Raw genomic sequence first — 21,252 nt, 5'->3', positions numbered from 1 at the left:
AATTATCAGCTGTTTTCGATTTCCCCTCGATGGGGAGGAGGCCGCAGATCATAACAACAGAGCAGTTACTGTGTAATGAGCGCTGGCACACGGCACACACACAAATCCAAACGTTACACCGGGTCCGATCTCCTTTGCATTATTATTATTATTTTTTTTTTGCTTCTGTTATTGTGGCCTGTGCCGAAATAGGAAGTAAAGTATAGTTATATTTATACAATTGTCTCCGCCCGAACGTTGCAGGGGGAAGGCTGGATCTACAACAGTGCGCTGTGGAAGTCTCCCTGACGTCACCGCTGCTCGTGGACCCTTTTTAAAAGACCCTCCCGCCGCAGTGGCGGCGGCGGCGGCGGCGGCTTCCGGAAAATCTCTGAGCGACGTGTTGGGTCTCCCCAAATTTGAGCTGAAGTCCAGACTCTTGGGTAAAACAATGGAGGGGGAAGGAACCCGGTGCCAAAGCGGAGTCGCCGCCGTCACTCGACCAAGAAGGAGAGGGTTGGAGGTTTGAGCCGGGGTGGGCGGGGCTGGGGTTGTTTATTACAACAAATACGGAAAAAATACGTTTTTATACAATTATATTTAGTGCTCTGTTCAAGGAAGAGTGTTTCTATTTTTCACCTTGCCAAGGCCTTTTTTTGCACACGCACAGTCCCGGTCCCCGAGGTTCCGGCGCCGATGTTCTCGTCGGTTCTCGTCGTCACCAAATCGCACCTCAATTCCTGTGTGTCTTCACCCATGGCCGTCGTCACGCAGCGTTAGAATGAAGAAATCAATGAATGAATGGAAAATCAAAGCCGTCGGGACACGAATCACGGGGGAAATTCCACTGATGGCGAATCGAGGAACTGGATGAAAGACCCGATCAGACCACGTTTCAGTTTGCAATATGAATGTATCTCGTTCCATTCCGCTGTGCTACGTTCACCCTGCATCGTCGCACCATGTTTACGCCCCCTCCCGCCCTCTCTGCATCTCAAACCACAGTCGTTAAGTTCCGTCGAGCTCAACATATCCTGAATGGAGGTCTCGATTATCAGGCGTTATGGGGTAACCATCCGAGGCAGACCCACCGCCGCCTACGAGATTGTGAAACGAGGGTATATGCACCTGTAGAAGCCACAAGTCCGTCTGACGTCAACCTTGTTTGTAGAAAAAACATCTGCGTTGTCGCGGAGAAGTGCTACACTACCCACGATCCCACAGTGTAACAGCGGCGTCTCTGATCGGTGGAGCTCGCCGTCACCATGGACATGTTGGCGGCGTTTGACGACACTGTCGGCGAGTGAGTTACTGTCACCGCAGAACTCTACGGTCGTATACGCTTGCGTTTACCACAGAGCAACCATGATTAGAGCACTATTTATTCACAATACAAACAGAAAGTATCTACAACATTTTCGGGAGGAGGGTTCACAACCTGCACGTTCATAGCAAAGTGGATGACGATGTCACAAAGCGTCCGACTCCACAAACTCATCTCGCTCCACCACCCGACCGGAAGTTTAAGAACCTTGGCGTGTGGGCGATCGTTCGGCTACTTCCGGTAAAATTTCATCGTTTTTTTCCATACGTGGATCAATATGGATCAAACTTGAACCACGAGATGTCTGTGATGTCCCGGTTCTAACTAGACCTCAACCGTGTCCGTAGCTGCAGCGGCTGTCGTCTTCCAGACACTTTTAGCCCGAAAAATGCCAAGGAAAAAAAATATTAATAAATATTCATAATAATAAAAAAATTATCCTGCGGAATTAAGATCGCTTGGAACTCTGGGAAAAAATGAGAATTATTAAAGAATTTACCGAAAAAGTTAAATTTCCATACTTACCATGTTAAGGGAACATACAGTATATACAGTACATATATATTTTTTACAGTGTATGTGGAGTCACCACAATATAACTTTTTAAAATGTGATTTCATATCCCAACGGCCCAAATAGGTACTTTGAAGGTGCAGCGTGTAGAATATAGCGGCATCTAGTGGCCCCCGACCACTCCCTTTCCAATGACGTAGGAGAGGCTACGGTGGCCCTTAGGTGCCGGGAAAGATAGAAACAGTGCCTCTCCATAGAAACAGAGTTTGGTTTGTCCGTTCTGGGCTACTGTAGAAACATGGCGGCCTCCGCGTAGCCTACCCGCTCTCTATGTAGATAAAACGTCTCATTCTGAGGCGACGAAAACACAACTATTCTTATTTTAATGGGATTATACACAAATGAAAACATTCTTATGAATATAACATTCCATTTTTCCCGTGTCCGTTCCGTAAATTCTACACACTGCGCCTTTAAGTAAAATGTCCTTTTTGAAAAATAAAACAAAAAAAAACAACTATTGGGTTAATATCTAGATTGTTTGTGTGGTTTTCCTCAGAGAGATTAGAAAGTTGATACTATAACCTGCGTGTCTCTTAGATCCATTGCTGCTGTTTAGCTCGTAAAGTAAAGCTTTGCTGTTGTGAAACATCCTCACGTCGCTCTGGGAGCCGCCGCCACGCCCACCTCACACTACCGCACCTTTTTGTTTTATTTTTTGGGGAGGGGTTGGGGAGGGAGGGATGGGCCCCAACACCAACCTACTGCCAGGAAACAATCACTGTGTGAAGCCCTCAACAACACAACACTAGCTTTATGTGCAACTCACTCACTAGCACTTTTGTAGAGGCGGTGACATGGGCGGGGCAGTTGCTCGGGGGGTGGGGGGGTGGGGTCAGTGGAACCCACGCCCACGTTTTGTGGGGTTTGGGGTTTTTGTTCTTTTCCAAAACCCATCTCAGATGATCTGAATGTGACACGTACTGTCTGTCCATCAAACCTGCAGTTTACCCAAGTGCTGCATCATGAACCTGTGGTGCCCCTCCACCATCACTCTCCTCTTCCTCCTCCTTCTCCTCCTCCTCTTCCATTCCTCTCCTCCTCCTGCACCACTCTCCTCTTCCTCCATTTTCCTCCACTCTCTCCTCCTCCTCTCTTCCTCCTCCACCACTCTCCTCCTCCTCCTCCTCCACTCTCTCCTCCTCCTCTCTTCCCCTCTTCGTCCTCCACCACTCTCCTCCTCCTCCTCCTTAGGTTAGAGCACCTATGCAACCACCGCATGTCACGCCACCGTCCACGGAGCTCGAGGAAAATGTTTTATGGCGTCTTTGGTTCCAATAAATGTGCAATGGCAATTATTTGTCTCTTTCATTTTTGCTGACTGGACATTCTTGTGTAGGCCTTGACATTTTTTTGTTTTCCCCCAGGAAGCAAAGTTGAGTTTTGTTTTTCTTGATGAAAACCATCCACCCTGATGTCACAAGCGCTAAGCTCCTTTAAAGTGGTAATCTGTAAGATTGTATTGTTAAAAAAAAAAACAACAGTCGTTTTCCCTCTAACTTTGTAAGAAGCAGGCGTCCTATTTGCGTTGCACGTGTGCCCCTCTATACGCGGCGTCCAGCGCCCATCCCGCCAAAAAATGCGGAGAAGTGGTCAGTAAACTGGAAATATCCCCGTCTCCTCAAGCCACCCAGAAAAACAACACAAATCCGAAGGGGGGGAAATGCAAAATCAGAAAAGCAAATAAGAAGAGAAAGTGACAGTCCTCGACAGGGCTGAACGATTCATCCACTTCAAACCGACAGCGCAATTTCCAAAAAGCAGCAAAGCCGGCGAGAAAAAAAAAAAAAAAGCCAACCAACAGGGTCGTTCGGGGGCCCCGGGTCGTCGCGTCGCGTGCAGCTGTCGCCCTCTCACATGGCACCCATGATGCGCGCGCCGGGACACTTTTTTTAGTTGACGCCTCCTCACGGAACCGGAACCGTGAGTAACGGGTACGCCTTCTCCGCGCCTCCCGATTGTGTGAACCCTCGGCGCGGCCCTCCCGGCGAGACGCTATATATGGTCACACTATAGAATGATTTATTACTTATGTTTAGTGTATAATAAAGATTAAGGAACTGAAAAAAAAAACAAAAATCACACTAAATCGCAATGGCAATATTGGTCTAAAGAAAAAAATAATTCGCATAATAATTTGATTATTTCCCTAAATCGTTCAGCCCTGGTCTTAGAGCGTAGATGGCGGTTGACACGAATGGTGGAAAAGTTTATTTTATTTTTTTTAAGTTTTGAATGCAATTCTGGGCCTCGTCGTGTAAGCCACCCCAACGCAGACGTCATGTGCGTGTTGTAGTATTTGAGGAGCGTTTCAAACGCAGCTTGCAGCACCGGGCAGGTGTATTTCTCCACGGGCGAACACCGCCCTCTAGTGGCCAGAGTGAATCAGTGCACTGAGTTCCTACGCGACCTTCATGTGGATGAAGGTCATTTCTTAAAACCTCAATTTAAAAAAAAAAATAAAAATAAAAAAAAAAGTGGTGGGGGGGGGGGAAATAAACACCGTACACAAAATGGAATAGTTCGTTTTTTAATCTCGTCTACATTTAAACATGAGTGAACTGAACAAAAAATGTAAACCGAGAAGAAGAGTTTGAGCAGGGGGCAAAGCAGGTGGAGGGTGGGGTCGAACAGCAGGAAGTAGGAAGGCAGTACTGCACCGTTTGGAGGAGGGGGGGGGCAACGTAGAAAATGAGGGAATGAAAAATAAAATAATCACACGTAAAAAGCATAAAAAGATATTTTAAGGAGCAAAAAAAAAAAAAAAAGTCTGTACTGTACACAATCTTAAAATCACATTAAGGCGCTGTCTTTGCGTGATATGGTGCAACTGTAAAAACGATAGCGGGGGCGGAGGAGACGCGGCCCGACCACTTTGAACAAGCGCTCGAACCGAAAAATCACTTCCACAGAAAGAGAAGCAGAGCAAAGCCAGGAACTGAAAAAAAAAATAATAAAAATAAAAATCAAAACAAAACACACAACGTCGAAAGAAAAGTGAAGACGGAGACGACGCGGCGCCAGTTCGGTTGTGATGTGTCAGGCCCAACAGCCCCCATCATCCCCCCCCCCCTAAAACGCAAGACAAACAAAAAACAAACAAAAACTCCACAAAAGCGTGCGCGTACTTTAAGAGTCCTTCTACGACAACGGGACGGTATCCATGGAAACCGGAACCGGAGTCAGAAACAGTGCAGTGCCCATAAGGAAAAAAAAACAAACTTAAAACAAAAAAAATTGTCGGATGGAACCGGACCCAAAAGGTTACATGACCCCGAGGTCAATGCCGGTTTGTCCTCTGACCCCCACCCGCCCTCATCCGTCCCCTAAATAATCATTGGCGGCGAACCGGGAAATCTCAATCTCTGGAGCTTTGTTATAGCTCGACGAGCCAAAACCTACAACAAAACAAAAACACAATTAGGGACGATGACCAGCAATGAGGCACTAGGCGTGCTCACTGCTCCCCCTGCTGGTAGGAGGGAGGAAGCCTGATTTAGAAATGACTACGTTTCACGTTTGTTTGGGGTTTTTTTTTTTTTTTTCTTTTTTTCTTCCACTTTTAAAAGCCCCGAGCATCAGCAGCAGCAGAACGTACAATCCAAGCACATCACTCGAGAAAGAGGGAGAAGGAGGTAAAAATTTCTAACATTCGTTATTTTTAAACAAAATCTCAGCTCCCCTCTGTACGAAGAATTTATTGCATCCACTGTTCTATTTGCTGCCATACAAAATAATCCCCCAAAATTAAATCACAACAAAGAAATAAGAAAAAGAAAGATTGAATAAATCTGCATATTTAAAAATCACCACGATAATCCAATATATTATTACCCTTTTTTAGACATTTTCTTTTCTTCTTCACAGAACATTTACACATTATGCCATTTATTTTATTTTATTTTATTTTTTTAACCATAACAATTTGTGTGGGGAGAAAGAAAGAGAAGACGAAGAGCCGGGCAGATGAAAAAAAAAAAAAAAATAGAGGTGGAGGAAGTGACGAAGAATTATGATGATTATTTAAAAAGAAAAAATAAAAAGGAGGGGGGGGGGGGGCTGGAAATGTTCTTCCGTTCCTTCCTCCGCACACGGGTCGGGAACCCGTCTCTCACGCCTCTCGCTCCGTTTGCAAGGTTCCTAGGAGCAGGGTCCAAGGGTCTTTGGTGCAAACACTCCCGTCCTCCACTTCCCTTTCCCAACCCCATCCCCCCCCCCCACCCACCCACCCCATCGTAATAAGCAGTTAATTTAAATTGACAAACCACAAAACGGAATTAGGGGAACTGAAGAACCCATGTGAGCAGCTCTGTGCCTCGCAACATTCAAGTACCAAAAAGAAGAAGAAGAAGAAGAAAAATGAAAGAAATGAGCAAAACAGGGAGACGTGACGTGTCCTCGGGGGTAAAAATGGACGACGGTTCTGGAACGCGGGCGCCCGCCCCAACCACCGGGGGGCGCCCTTCGCAGCTCCTTTTCAAGAGACCACTTTGCTTTCCTTCATCAGTCGCTTTTCCAGTTGTTTCTTTGACAGTTGCCTCCGTTTGTTTGTTGTTGTTACTTTTTTTCCTTTTTTTTTTTTTTTTGGGGGGGGGGGGGGGGGGTGTTTTCCTTTTCTTTTCTTTCCCCCCTGGAAGAGCAGATTGTGTTATTTCCTGCTTTGCTTCTTTCCTTTCTTCAGCACCAGTTTGTTCTTGACGTGCCCCCGCTTCCTCTTGGCCGTCTGTGCAGGAAGAGAGGACCAGATGCGTCAAATGGAAATCTCCGATCAGGGGTTACAACAGAGTGTGCTGCCGCCGCACAGGGTTACATTCAGTTTCAATTTGAAGATGTTAAAAATGGTTGCAGGTGACAGATTTTTGGACAAGTCGTCCCTCCCGTATGAAGTTCAGCGGTAGGTTGACGGTATTGTAACGTTAGAAATGTTGACTCATACGGAAGAAGGCGACGAGTTTGGACCAAAATGAACACGGATGAATAAGAAAATGTTAATGTTGGAATTGAAGACTTTAGGGCCTATGATGTGTCAAAGTGAATTATTTGTTTTTGGTGTCAGGAAAACACATTATTTGGTTTTACAATGAAAGAATAAGAGTTCCATTCAAGTCATTTTGCTAATGTAATGCATTGCAATGTTCTTAAACCATATACCTTTATGTTAAGTAAAGGTTCATAGTAAGTATTCTAAAACTGTAGAAAATGTAGGGAGATAAAGTATAAATATTTTTATAAAATGTAATAAATAATACAATAAATAAATAATGGAACTAAACTGAAGGTAATTGGATTTTTTCCCAATTATAGTCATTTGTGCTTCTACAAAGACAAATCCTGAAAGAAAACCATCATAATACACAACATCTGCTCACTAATCACGAATCAGCAAAGTAGTAAATCCTAAATTACTAGGGATGCACCGATTGTGAAATTCTGGCCCGATACCGATGTTTAAAATAAATGCAGTGTTTTCAGAGTTCCCCTGAACGCAGCATCGCTCACAGTTTTCCGAGTGCCCATGAATGCAGCATCACTTCCTGCTTGGAGCCGTGTCTGCGTCTTTTAAAATCGATCGCCGATGGCATCGTCTCTCGGACGGATAAAAAACAAAACAAAACAAAAAAGCTCCGACGCGACGCGCCGCGTCCCGACGCGGCACATGCGTGGAAAAACATCAGAATTCCTTTTTCAATCCAAAATGAGATGAAAGCAGAGTTATGTTCCTCAAGTTGTTTTCTATCTCTCAGCAGTCAACGAGGAGAATATCGGCCGATATCGACATCGCCGGACCGGTGCATCCCGATAACCCGACCGCCCTTCAAACGACCCTACCTGTCGCATACCTTTTTGGACGTGTGCTTCTGCTTGGGCACCACGCTGCGCAGCTTGTGGTCCAGCGGCTCGCGGTTCTCCAGCTTCTTCACCTTGTAGATGCGGACGAGCCAGTGCTCCGAGGTGAAGGCCTCCTCCAGGTGCTTCAGCCGGATGTCCTTGTTGCCGATCTCGGCGTTACGCGTCCGGTCGAAGCCCGGGGGCGTCCGGAAGTCCAGCTGAGGGAGGTGGAGGGAGGACAACCAGGGCGTTAAACCCAGATGTTCTTCCTCTTAATATTATTATTATTATTATTATTATCTATTTTTTTAGCTGAGTGGGTGTGGCCAGTGAGTTGTAGGCCACGCCCTTCGTCAACAGAAGGCAAGGCAAGTTGATTTATACAGCACATAGCACGAGTGCTTTACCTAAAGCATCAAAAGCGTTGCGACAAAATGCAAAAGAAACACATTATAAAAGGACATGAAGTTAAAAAAACAGAATACATAGAATGCATCAAAGTCACAGTGCAAGAACTGAATCAAAGAAACCTGGTTTTACTCTTTGTTAACAATTATTTCGCCCATTCCCTGAACAGGCGAAATAATTGCCTTGTCGAGGTGATATCCGAGCCCCCGAGAACCGGGGCGGAGATCTTTCAAACTGACGTTAACGATTGAAACGCTCGCTTTTCCCCCACGACGAGTTCTCCTCATTAGTTGAAATAGCTGAGTGGGTGTGGCTCTAAGCTTTAAGGACCAACGCTACGTCGTACGGCCCTTGATACCTCTGGTTTGATTTCACATTGATGTGGTTTCGTCTGATAATATTCCAAACCATTTACGAAGAGCAACCGTAGATTGTGCGCAAAATGTAATTTTCTGTTTACTGTCTATTTACAAAGTTGTGGCACAGGCGGTAAAAAAAAAAAAAGAAACAAACCCAAAGCCCTGGAGTTTTTGCCGAAGGCGCACGGTGCAAAGCCCAACGGGCTGCACCCGAAATAAAGCACGGAGAGAAGAAGAGCTCGTCCGCAGGTGGATGAACTGGACTGCATCACACACCGAGCCCGGAAGACTTCTCCTCTGCGCGTCCTCCTGCACGCTTCGATTCGCTTCGTTCCTCCTCTGGTGGTTTCTAGTCGCCTCCATGCGCACCGCTGTGCCGCCTCCGCCTCGGGCTTCTCCGCAACGCGGGGGACGCACAAAGCATCCCGGAGGAGCTGGACTCACTTCCTGGTTGTGTGCGAGTCTGTGCTTGGAGGACTTTTCAGGTACTTTTTTTTTTTTTTTTTTTTTTAAGAGTCCGGGGGAAGGGGGGTGATTCCCTCGTCCTCTGCGTGCTCATCCTTTAATCTTGGCGTTAGAAAAGCGCGTTCTGATTCTGTGAACTCTCCCCGACCCCCGTGCCGCTCTTCCTACTCCTCCGCTTCCGCCTCCTCCTCCTACTCTTCTTCTTCTTCTTCTTAATGTCCTCCAAGCTTCAGGGCTGCCCTTGTCCCATCTCGTGCTGCCAACCAGCCATCCTTTCATTCCCTGCCCGTCTGGCAGCGTTCCCTCCTTCCGTCTTTCTCATCTTCCCTCTCATCCTTTTCTCCCCACTCGGGGCCAGACGGGGATATGCATTTGGAGATTTCAAGAGCTTATGAAGGGTTCAGAGACTCCATTTGGTTCGATCGCACTCTTTGATTTATACTTTTTTTTTTTTTTTTTTTTTTAGTCTCTTGGACTTTGTGTCAGTTAAAAGAAAAAAAAAGCTTCTTTAGGTTTATCTTTCTGGTTCATTGTTAGGCTCGTGTCATTAGTTATTGTTAAGGACCACATTTTTACTGCTTATTTTTAGGGTTACTTCGAAGAATATTTTTATTTATTTGCGTTATTGTTGTTATTTTTGGGTTGTTTTTTTGTTGTTTATGTATTTTGAAAATGTTTCATATATTTCCATTTTCTTTTTTATATTTATATTCCATTGCTTTATTGACACTGCAATTTCCCCTCACAGGATGAATAACATCCTACAGTATCTATCTATCCAGCTATCTATCATTCTATCATTCATCTATCCATCGTTCGTTCTATCTAGGAAAGAATGTTTTTACGACATTGCCATGTTTGGCACCTGCTACTTTGGCGTTCAGTTATTCAATGTGATTCTGTTGTTATTTGCGTCTCATTAAATGACAAGACGTGCACAACCTGGACCAAGTGCTTTCATTTTAAGGCAGAATTGAGGAGCAAAAGTCTTCCAGCCTTCATCACTTTCATGTTAAGAGGTATTTTGCCCTTTTTATCTCTTGTACTTTTCTACCATTTGTCTGGAACACTTTATGAGCCTCCAGGTGAGTCACTGAGCTCCTCTGCTTCATGCCAGAACCAGAACAAGAACATTTCCTCCACTGATCCCTCCTTCATCTCCTCCTCTTCCTCCTCACAGGAGCTCCCGAGGCTCCGTCTCTCTGCGTTAACAAGCTGCTGCGCAGACTTCTACACCTTTGACGACGGTTTGTTGTGACTTCCCAATCAAGACTCAAAACATGAAAGTCATCGCTACCGCCCCCCAAAAGTTGTTTTATTTGATATGTACCCTTTCCTTCGTTTTACCCCGCGTTAACTTGACCCTAGTTAACCGACTCAGCATTTAAAACACTAAAAAAGGGCTTGATCATTTGAGAGCAGTGCTTAAAGAGCAGCAAATGAAGAGAAATCAGTGGTTGAGGGAGCGCAGGGATCATTCAAAGTCTCTCACTGCTTAATCCCTTGAAAAGGGCCCTTGGCTACTGTGAGGAATCATTTTGAGAATTGCTTGGAAGTTCAAGATGAATAATAATAAAAGACCAATAATTCAAGAGAAAAAAATGATTGAAAATAATTTGCTGAGGAATGTGATCCTTCGAGATCTCGTTATCCATATAAAAATGTATTTCTAGAATATTTAGTTATATCTAATATTAATTCATGTGTATATATAATTTACTTATATATTTGATATTTATTTTTGTATTTAAAATAATATTGATTCATATTTTTATTAAATGCATTTATCTTTTTTTAGTTTATTACTACTATTTGACAGCTTTCTATGAATGTAAAGCACTTTCAGTTGCCTGTTGTGTATGAAAGGTGCTGTAATAAATTACGGTTATTATTATAATTATTATAAGGTTAGAAAGGCGTTTTGGGGACGGTGATGCTCCTCTCACCTGCATTTCCCCGAAGCGGTAGTAGGACATCTTGTACATGAGGCAGTTGAGCAGCGTGGGCGATCCGGCCTTGTCCACTCTGAACTCCCCCTGGGGGGTGAAGTAGTCGCTCTCCTGAAGGATAGAGGGAAGGGAAGGAAGGAGAGAAGGAAGGGAAGGAAAGGGAGGAAGGAGAGAAGGACGGGAAGGAAAGGGGGTCAGGGCATTCGTTGTAGATCATTCCTCCCCCGAAATATAGCACAACTGAACAAGTGCAGATAAGTCAATTGTCTTTTATGACGTCATCACTCAGGGTGTCCGCAACTCCCAAAATGTCTTAAACTCAGTTTTACAAATATTTGGTCTCACAAAGTCATTAAATATTCCTTAGTTCAACATGGACATTTTATCAGATTTTATTAATCTATATAATATATTAATAAAATGTTATTAATATGTTAATAAAATTGTATTTTTGTCTAAATTAGTCAAGATCTTCTACCCAATACTGACCTCTGCCCTGAACCCAATAAATAGAACTTTATATCTGCAATAATTAATAGAAAAAGAGAGAAGAATTGAGAGAAAAGAAAATCTCTTAAATGTTGTAAAAACGTTTTGTGAAGGTCTTCAAAAGTATGAAATTGAACTCCGATACCTGCAGACACCCTGGTATCTGTCTGAACGCGTCCGTTCTTATCTGATCGTCATGATGACAAAATGTGTTTCCTTACGGACGAATAAAGCGATCAATCAATTAGGGGTGTCGCGATTGCGATTCGAAAATCGATCTAAATCACAAGTAGGTTTCGGGATTCCCACAGTATTTTTGCGGGTAATACTGTCCGACATTTTCAGTTTATATTCAGGATCGGAGAAATCATTCTGCTGCTCCAGGACTGAGGACACACAACAGGCGGCCCAATACTTCTGCTCCCTGCCAGGGGACGTCTAATAAAACCGGTGTGTGTGTGTCATGGGTTTATCAACCGGTGGGAAAAATCCCTCACCAAGGCATCCGGCAGGGGACATTGTGACGGCTCACTCCAGAGAATGTAAACAACAGTTTTCAGGGCATAAAACCAATGTGTAAATTGTTAACAGCATAGTACATTTTTAATTGTTTATTGTTATGAGTCTAGTTTTGATGAAGTTCTCAACTGTCTCGGTGTGTGTGTGTGTGTGTGTGTGTGTGTGTGTGTGTGTGTGAACATTCTCATATTTTTGCTGTTATTTATAATTGTTATTATTCAAATAAAAGTTACTTATTGAGAAACAAGTGTTTCTCTTTACAAATGATAGTTCAACAATGACAAAGCCGCCAGTGCTGAGGAAAAAACAAAAAAAGTTTAAAATCAAAAATTAAAACCTTAAAATCAAAACTCAAATCGAATCGTGAATTTTGAGCATCCCCAATAATCAATTCATCGATCGATCACGTCTAGGGATGTGGAACGCTCCTATTTCTCTCGCGCTATAGAGGGGAAAAGGACCCAGGAGTCTCACAAATTTCTTCCATACAACTCACCATGCGTGGGCGACCAATAATTGTTATAGGTTTAACAACTCTAAGTGTAATTTGGAAGAAGTAGCTGAGGTAGAAAAAAAACTTGTCCAAAACCAGCAGAAAACATCCCTGAATGACCTCTGCCTTTGTGTGTTTTCTCAACCTATTCCGCAGGATTAGACATTTAAACACCAGCGTTCCAGGCATCCTTGGCAGCGGAGCAGCGATTCAGAAGTGGTGACAGGCGGGCGTCGGCATTGCGAGGCACACGCACACACGCACACACACACACACGCACACACACACACACACACACACACACACACACACACACACGTACTCACCCTGATGTCCTTGGGGTGCTCTCCCTCCGCTATCCTCACCATCCACAGGAACTTGTTGATGTCGTCGCCCGAGTAGCCGATCACCCCTCCGAAGATGATCAGCACGTAGTCCACATCCAGCGATCGCATGATCTGGTACGCTGCGCTCTCGTTGGACGACATGGCCTTGCCCACCTGCAGGCGGCCGGGACGGATAATTCCACACACATTGCACATTAAATATCACAATGTTCGTACTATCGCCAAGCGCGCTTTAGTGTGGGAGTAAAAAGACAAAGTAAGTTTCCCCAGTAAATGCGGAAACTTAGTGGTAAAGATTATTCCATTTGAAACAAAAAAAATCCCATAGTCGATATTTACCCACCTTTATTTAGCCGGCACTTTATGAGGAACAGCCATTAAATGTATTTGCGTTGTGCATGTGCTCCTCTATGCTGTTACTATTGCTGGTAGCGGGGTCCGCCACCCCAGGATAAAAGAATGTCCCTACCCCCTCAAGTGACAAAGACTCAAATCGATCGAGGAGAAGGGTTCCTCACCAGAGCTATGTGGCTGTTGTTCCAGGTGTTGTTGTCCACCAGCGTGGTCCTGTTGGCCATGCCCGCTATCTGGTATCCGTAGTCCCACCAAGACATGACGCGGGCATTCTCGTCCGTGTTCTGCCGCAGCCAGTAGTACGCCTCGCGGAAGTCATCTAGGATGTTGCGTGTTCTGCCCAACCACAAGGTTTATATTCAAAGTTGAGGTCGAATTTCCTTCTCGAGAACCATGAGTAAAGTCGACGAAATTTATAATTACAAGACATGTTTCTGTAACCAATCCATGTGATAACCTTTTGTATACGGCTTATTTCATTTTGTTTATTGTTTTATTATCTAAAAAAAAAAAAAAAATCATGGTTGGTAAAGACGGCAGGATCATAACATATCATCCAGAGCTGTACACAGAAAACTGCCATTTAAACAATCATTACAGAATCCACCACATCCATCCCAATATATAAGTGTATGTACTGTTTACTGTTCATCCCGTGGCACTGCATACTGTGCACCGTAAAGGATGGCACGCGCCTTTGCGTGACAGAAAAAGAAAGCAAACTATATCAACGCAACAGTAACCGGTTTTACTCTGTGTGGTTCTGCAGCGGCCAATGTAACTATTTTGGGATGTCACAGTGGAGAATGAGCAGAATCAAAGAAAAAGGAACTAAACTAACACCTGAACTGAGCAGTCTGTTCACTTCAAAAGAAAAAAATAAGTAAAGAGATAAAAATCGATTATGTTGAAATTAAGATTTCATAAATTCTAATCTACAGAGGACCTATTATGCTCCTTTTCAACTAGTTAATATAGGTCTCTGACGTTGCCAAAACAGGTCGTTTTTGCAGAAAATCCCACTCTGAATATGCATTCCAGCCATTCTAACGCGCCTCTCAACCCATCCTGTTCCAGGACAGTCTGTTTCAGTGGGTGGCACCTCTCTCCTGAGTCCCAGAGTTCTGTGAGCCAATGGGGCTTCACCATGAGTTCTGGGTTCTGTGAGCCAATGGGGTTTGAGCATGAGCTCTGGGTTCCGTTTTGTATGAAGTCCTTAAACTTTTACTGATATCGCATTATCGGTAAGAAATAAGCAACCCAGTCACTGAATCTTCACTCATTATATCTACAAGGCCTCATTTAATAGTTTATTCTGACTTTCGTTGCCGTGCCCCAAGCTTGTGGGGGACAGCGCAAGGGGATATTGAGTTTTATTCAATAGGTGAACTACGGAAAAATAAAATAAAATAATCTATAATAAAAACACAATTTTTATTGGTCTTGTTTGGGGAAATGCACAGCGAATTGTGCACCGCAGCTTTTTGTGTAGAAAGGAACAGCAGAACTTTTTTAAAATACTTACATTTCCATCATCTGCAGTTTTTTTCCACGAACAGTTTGTTTTAATTCCTCTTTCTGTAAAAGATTTGTGCTGGTCTGTGAGGCCAACAGAGCATTTCGCGGGAACGCTGTAACCTAGGTGTACATTACATTTGCGTTCGTAGCATAGACTGTTATCGATACTTTATCGATAAGGTTCAGATTTGACCAGTAAAATAAATTATTTTCGGACGCCGGACCGAGTTTTACGACAATGGTGTAAATGTGCAATTGGACTCAGAAACCGTAGGGGCGCCAAATCCCAAAAGTTACACAGTGTTGCTTTAAGGACATCCCGGAATTCTTCTGTTTGAAAGTTGAACAAAGCCAAAATTGGATCTTTGACATCAAATAAAAGAGATCATGGCTCAAAAATGAAAATAAAACTGAAAAACACATGGCTTCTTAAGACCTGCTCACCCGTCGTGGTTGTAGGAGGCCAGCACCACGCTGGGGCTGGAGTAGGCATTGCTGGTGACCCAGGTGCAGTGAACGGCAAACATCATGAGCAGCATCAGCATCAGCATGGTGACGATGGACTTGACGTTGGGGCCCAGGCCTTCCTCTGCCTTTTCCTGCTCAGACACGTGCTTGCGCACCTTTCCGGCCTGCAGGTGGAGACACACCGTCACTCAGGTCCCGTGGACATTTGGAGGAATTATTGAGTCGGATGAATCATTGGATGGGTTAACAAGTGGCGGAGCGGCCCCGGACTTGGCCCCGAATTGAATTGTCTCGAGAGACGTCATTGACGATTCAAAAGAAAGAAAAGTGATGGGTGTATCAATATTATTTAAGTTCAGCGCCTGTTCTGCCAAATGTGAACGTTTCACTTTTTAATAACTTGCAAAATCTGACCTCTCAGGCTGCTGGCAGAGAGGAGGAAAACATAGAACAGTACAAGTACAATGTTAAATGCCTCTGCCACAGTGATTTTCAACCAAGGATCCCCAATTTGATACGCATCAGGCCACAGACCCCTGAGATATGATTTAGTCCAGACCTCCACACCTGCTTATACTATGGTTAGGATGATAACAGTGAAACTTGGCTCAAAACAGTCATTACTGTACATTCTATAACAGTGATAACAGCTTTTAAGTGAAATAACAGTCAAGTCAAGGTGCTTGGGGCTGGGGTGTCTTGTCGGCTGCGGTAAGGCGGGAGGGGGGTCCAGCCGGCTCGCCTGCGGGGTGGGCGTTGTGGACGGGATGCCGGTGTGTCGGCGCGGGACCTGGCTCCAGGCCTGCGGTCCGCGGCTGGTGCCCGCGGCCTGGTTTCCACACCTGTGGCTGCTCTTGTGCTTGCGCCTCAGGGGTGCAGGGTCTCCTCGTGGTCGCTGGGACTGGGTTATGCTCCTCTAGGCCAGGTGCGGGGGTTGCTCCGTGGGCTTCCGGCTTCTCTGGAGGCCGGGGGGGGCCCTTCTGTGGCTGCAGGGTGGGGTGCTAGGGGCTTTCCTGCGGCCGTGGGGAGGCGCCACGATATAATACCAACTTTATACACCAGAACCAATTGGGATAAGTCCTGTACACTCACACGTGGACACCGCGCACACACGCGCACCACCGGCACCTGCTTTGAACGCACCCGAACACCCTCCTGGTTACATCCCTCTCCTTTTCTTCCTTATTTACTGCCATAACTAGGACAGGTACATTTGATACATCCGGTGTTTTTCTGTGTACATGTTTATTTGTCTCACCCGTGGTGTTTCTACGCGTCTTGGAGTAGTAATTAGTTGTTTATAGACCCGAACATGGTAAAAAGTTCACCAAAGAAGGAGATTGGTGGTGGTTCTGTGAAGCAAAAAACTGTGCTCTTGTCGTCCTACAGGTCGTCCACAGGACAGAGTTATTGCAGCAGTTCTTGATGATTTAAGAATGAATAAAGAGTTGCATTGCAAGTTGAGAAGTTGAACTGCACTTGCAGACTAAATCTGTCCTAGATGCAATAGCAAACAAATACTCTGTGTTGTATGCCCAGCATGCTGACAGCACAGGTTAAAAAAAATAAATAAATAAAAATAAATAAAAATAACAGTGAAGTTTAAGTGAAGTTGCTGAGCACCCCCTGGAGCCTCTTGAAGGACACAGAGGGGTGCCCAGACTCCACGTTGGGAATCACTGCCCTCCCAGACCATGAGAGACAGTGGTTCTACATCCCAATCTCTCAGCTGACCTTGCACCGTAGGCAAAGGATAAGGCCCTTCAGTGAAGCACTCAGCGGCACCATTCTGCATGGAGAAGGCAGCATAGGTGACCTTGGGCGCGGCTACTGTATTTGATAACAAATATACGTGTTTCTACAAAGGCTGAATGCATGTCTTCGGGCGGATTATAAATTGTAATGCAAACGGACAACAGAACAACAAAACCCAGTTCATCCACAGCCCTGGGGAAATTAGGCCGCCTGGGAGAGTGAGACGTGGAACGCTTGCATGCATTGAAATTCCAGACAAATGAAATGCATTACAAAATGATAACGCTTCACTTTGCATGTTTAGTAATGGACTGATTTAGCATATTTTATCCTCTAAGCCGAGCCGAGCCGGTAGATTTGGGCTTTTCCACCCTGTTAATGTACTTTTCTCCCCATTTATGCCAACAGTACAATGGCACGACATTGCAAGAGGACGCCCTTGAACTAAAGCAGTGGTTCTCAAAGTGAGGGCCCGGGACCCACAGGGGTCCCAAGAAAAATGATGAATAGTTCGCCTTCACCATTCTTTAAATGACAAGACATTGACACCATTATAAAATGTACAATAATGGCTGTTTTAATCCTAGTTTCACTGTTATCTCCTGTAATCCAACTACAGTAGACCTGTATAGAGTTTTGGACCATATCAGATCTAACAATAAAAATCTTTGCAGATCGGGGACCCACAGACAAATTCTCATCAAATGTGTATCAAATCAAAGATCCTTGATATGAAAAAGGTTTCTATCTTCCAAGGTCTCAATATCTGAAGATGTTGTGAATGTTTGAATTATTTATTCAAGGACGGTGTAAATGCAGCTGGAGGCTGGGCGTATCTCCTGGCAGACCTTATCGTAGAGGTTCCCGGAGTTCCTCTTGTCGTCCTCGTCGCCACTGTCCTCGGCGGGCGGGCTCTCCCGCTTCATGTCGTCGCCCAGGTAGTGCTCGAAGACGCTGGAGAAGGCCACGGCCGACAGCATGCACACCACGGGCGTGAGCGTCAGCATCAGCCGCACCATCACCCCAGCGAAGTAGACGGCGCTGATGGCGTACAGCGCCACTAGGGGGCGTACGTTGAAACGGGCCAAAGTGGTAAAAGTAGCAGAGAGGACAGAATGGAGAGTGAGGGGAGGGGGGGGGGGCGTGGGAAGGACGGAGAGAGAGAGAGAGCGAGAGAGAGAGGACAGTGGTGGGAAGGGGCCGATGGTTGACAGATGAAAGAAACAACAAAAAAGAACAGAACGAGTGAGTTGAAAGGAGAACGGTTTAATTAGTTTAGCTGTGTTGGGCTCGTATCCCAAAGGCCAGAGGCATTGGCAGCCGTCCATCCTTTAACCCCGCGCTTCCTAGTCTGAATCAACAGGTGGGTAGCTAATCGATAGCATTAATTAGCCGAAAGGAGGAGACTTGCGCAACGGAAGGAATTTCACACAGACAGGGAGCAGAGAGAGAAGCCGCCACAGCCAAAATAGTCAAACTAACAAGCAGGCTAACAACTACAGTAAAAAACGAGCCAAATGAGCATCTTTAAAGGCACTACTTTGATAATATCTATATTTCATGTGTATGTGTGGGCATGGCGGCACAGTGCTTGCACTGCTGCCTCACAGCAAGAAGGTCTTGGTTTTGATTCCTCCCGCTGGCACCATCCTCCGGTAATCTGGCGATTAGGGGCCTTTCTGTGTGGGGTTTGCATGTTACATGGGGTTTCCTCCATGTAACATCGGTAAGGACCCCCACCAAAACATGCAAAAGAAAAGTCATCGTCTGGAATTGGTCGCCGGGCACATCGTTGTACGCCGCTGCTCCTGGCAAGTTTTACTGGCCACCATTTGTTCCGTGTGTGTGTTGGTTGTCATCTCCACATGAGTGCATGTGTTATGATGTGTGTGCTATGTGACGAATAAAGAATCTTCTTCTACTTGTATGATGCGTATGTGTCCAAGTATTTATTATCAGCCATGGGGGATGTCAGGGTTGGAGGAAATAAAAACACAACTAACAATAAACATTAAAGACAATAAGATCAATAAAAGTGAGTAAGAATGACTGAGAAAATACCCGGGAACCATAAACGTCACCACGATGAATAAAGATAAATAACACAGATCAAATAGTGTTCGTGCATTGGACAGAGCAGTGGCTGTGCCGCACACATTTCTCTCATAAATTCACCAGCACACGCACACAGGCGTCACAAAGAAATTGATCCCAGTGTTTAAAAGAGAATATCGTGACTGATGCTTCAGGTTTCATTTCAGAGTAAACCCGCTGCCTCTTTTGGTTTCGCAATCGCCACCGACGGTGCAATTGGATAATTTATCATCGCAGACAGGGAGGCTTTCTGCGGCCGACGAAGCAAGTTCTCAACTCAACTGTCGATTTGGTGGTCGGCAGTTGAGAACACTTGCTTCGTTCATTTCAGCACTACACGCTTTTGCCGCTGCAATATATGGCGGCAAAAGACAAACCTGTTAAAAGAATTTCAGCAGTGGTAATAAAGCCAATTTAATGTCCTTCAAAGAAGATATTATCATGTATTGCTACAATAATAGAACTGTACCGGAAACTATTCGCAACTGAAAAATGTGTGTGTGTGTGTGTGTGTGTGTGTGTGTGTGTGTGTGTGTGTGTGTGTGTGTGTGTGTGTGTGTGTGTGTGGTATCCGTACCGAACACGCGCTCGTCACTGACGTTCTTGATGCAGAACCAGAGGCCTGCTGGGAAAGTGCAGACCAGGATGTGGAGGTCGAAGAAGAAAGAAACCCAGGTGGTCGGCTGGTGCTCCGACACAGAGGCTATGATGGGGATGTGGATCTTAGCATAGCTGGGGGAGGGGAGAAGGTGGGGGAAGCAGAGAGAGGCCAGTCGGGGAGAGAGAGAGAGAGGTTGAGGGAGAGGGAAGGGGCAGAGAGAGGGAGGAGGGCGGGGTGAGGGAGTGCAGGGCGTGAGAGAGAGAACGGGAGGTCGAGTGAGAGAGAGGGAGAGGGGATGGGAAGGGAGAGGGAGGGGGGACAGAGAGCGAAAGGGGGCGGGAGAGAGGAGAGGAGGCATAGAGGGAGGGAGATAGAGGTGACAGCGGGGCATAGAGGGTAGTGAGAGGACAAGGTGAGGGAGAGGGGACGGAGGGAGAAAGGGATGGCAATAGAGACAGGGAGAGGACAGAGGGAGGGAAGAAGGCAGAGGGCAGGGGAAAGAGGTCGATAGGGGAGGCGGGACCGAGGGAGAGGGGAGCGAAGGGCAGGGGAAAGAGAGAGAGAACGAGAGAGGGGGGTGATATATCAGACAGACCGAGCGAGAGAGTGAGAAAAGGAATGAGGTTTCAGGGTGTTTACCTTTTAACCGTTTCTCCTCATTAATAAACTACTCATTCCCTAATTAACTACGGCCTCAAAAGTAAACAAACAACCAAACGCAAACCAGCGCAGTGCAACACGAGGAGTGGCGCTGTGATCCGTGTCTTCCTGTGTGTTTAAATATTTCTCTCTCATGCTTGCTGTGATCAGGGTCAGTCAGGGAGAGGGGGGAGAAAATAAAAATAATAAAGCAAAAGAAAAAAACACACACACTGCAGATCAGTGGAAAACGTAACCGCGTCTTAGTGAGGGAATAAAAATTAAACATTTAATAACATTAAAAACGACCACCAGCAAAACATAAATAAACCAGTGGAGGGATGTTTGGGTGTTGGTGCTGGGGCGGCACATGTGGAGCTTTTGCAATTCAAAGAGGACATTTTGCTATTTATGGCTGTTCATCATTAATTTTCAGCAATATAATAAGACAAAAAGAGGTCAGGAGGTTGAGGTTTACAGCCGCCGTTTCCATGGTTTCAGCAAATACCGCCAGAACCAGAACTGGTCTGAGGAGAACTCAGAAGCTCGCTCAATGAACAAGTGTTCCATCGACGGTGGGCGTGCGAGGGTCGGCGGAGCTTACCCGGTGTCCCAGAGCGAGTAGAAGCGGCCGCTCCATGGAGCGATGTAACCTGAACGAAGAACCACAATCAATACAGAGAGAGAGAGAGAGAGAGAGAGAGAGAGAGAGAGAGAGAGACAGACAGACAGAATGTGAACAAATACGACACTTGACTTAACTTAATTCTCAAAAATAGAATAAATTCGAGCAAGCAAAATCCCGCATTTTAGGAGGAAAAAACTGAATTTGTCCATTTTTCCTTTCAGGTTATTATTATTATCATCCTCCTCGTTATTTTTGTCGTCATTATCTTTCATTGTCTCGGTTTTTTTCAATTGTTGTCGTCATTTTCATCTTTTGTGTTTTAATATTAGCATTATTGTTATTATTTAATTATTTAATTACTTGATGATTGAAATGATTCTTTATTATTATCACTGTTATTTTTACTATTGTTTTTGTTACTATTATCATTGTTTTTATTATTACGACCTTGTCCAAAACGT

The 21,252-nt window shown here is 45.1% G+C and overlaps 2 protein-coding genes across 2 annotated transcripts in view; one reads left to right on the top strand and one right to left on the bottom strand.

The window, feature by feature from the left end:
- Positions 1-379, top strand: part of LOC307235488 (oxysterol-binding protein-related protein 10-like) — a gene marked incomplete at its 5' end in the record, with an annotated part of 71,771 nt that extends 71,392 nt beyond the window's left edge. The window contains one exon of the mRNA XM_080007606.1: positions 244-379. Coding sequence (XP_079863732.1) covers positions 244-288 — 45 coding nt within the window. The 3' untranslated portion in view covers positions 289-379. The remainder of the gene's footprint in view (positions 1-243) is intronic.
- A 5,763-nt stretch (positions 380-6,142) lies between these two features.
- The window catches only part of stt3b (STT3 oligosaccharyltransferase complex catalytic subunit B), a 108,705-nt gene continuing 93,595 nt past the window's right edge, over positions 6,143-21,252 (bottom strand). Inside the window, exons 8-16 of the mRNA XM_079998901.1 lie at positions 20,768-20,816; positions 19,501-19,655; positions 17,678-17,889; positions 15,051-15,238; positions 13,253-13,424; positions 12,714-12,887; positions 10,884-10,997; positions 7,717-7,923; positions 6,143-6,599 (exon numbers count right to left, since the gene is read on the bottom strand). Coding sequence (XP_079855027.1) covers positions 6,525-6,599; positions 7,717-7,923; positions 10,884-10,997; positions 12,714-12,887; positions 13,253-13,424; positions 15,051-15,238; positions 17,678-17,889; positions 19,501-19,655; positions 20,768-20,816 — 1,346 coding nt within the window. The 3' untranslated portion in view covers positions 6,143-6,524. The remainder of the gene's footprint in view (positions 6,600-7,716; positions 7,924-10,883; positions 10,998-12,713; positions 12,888-13,252; positions 13,425-15,050; positions 15,239-17,677; positions 17,890-19,500; positions 19,656-20,767; positions 20,817-21,252) is intronic.

This window comes from Zeus faber, assembly GCF_960531495.2.
Source record: "Zeus faber genome assembly, chromosome: 1".
NCBI lineage: Eukaryota > Metazoa > Chordata > Actinopteri > Zeiformes > Zeidae > Zeus > Zeus faber.
The sequence above is the reverse complement of the archived record's forward strand: the minus strand, read 5'-3'. Positions and strand labels throughout refer to the sequence as shown.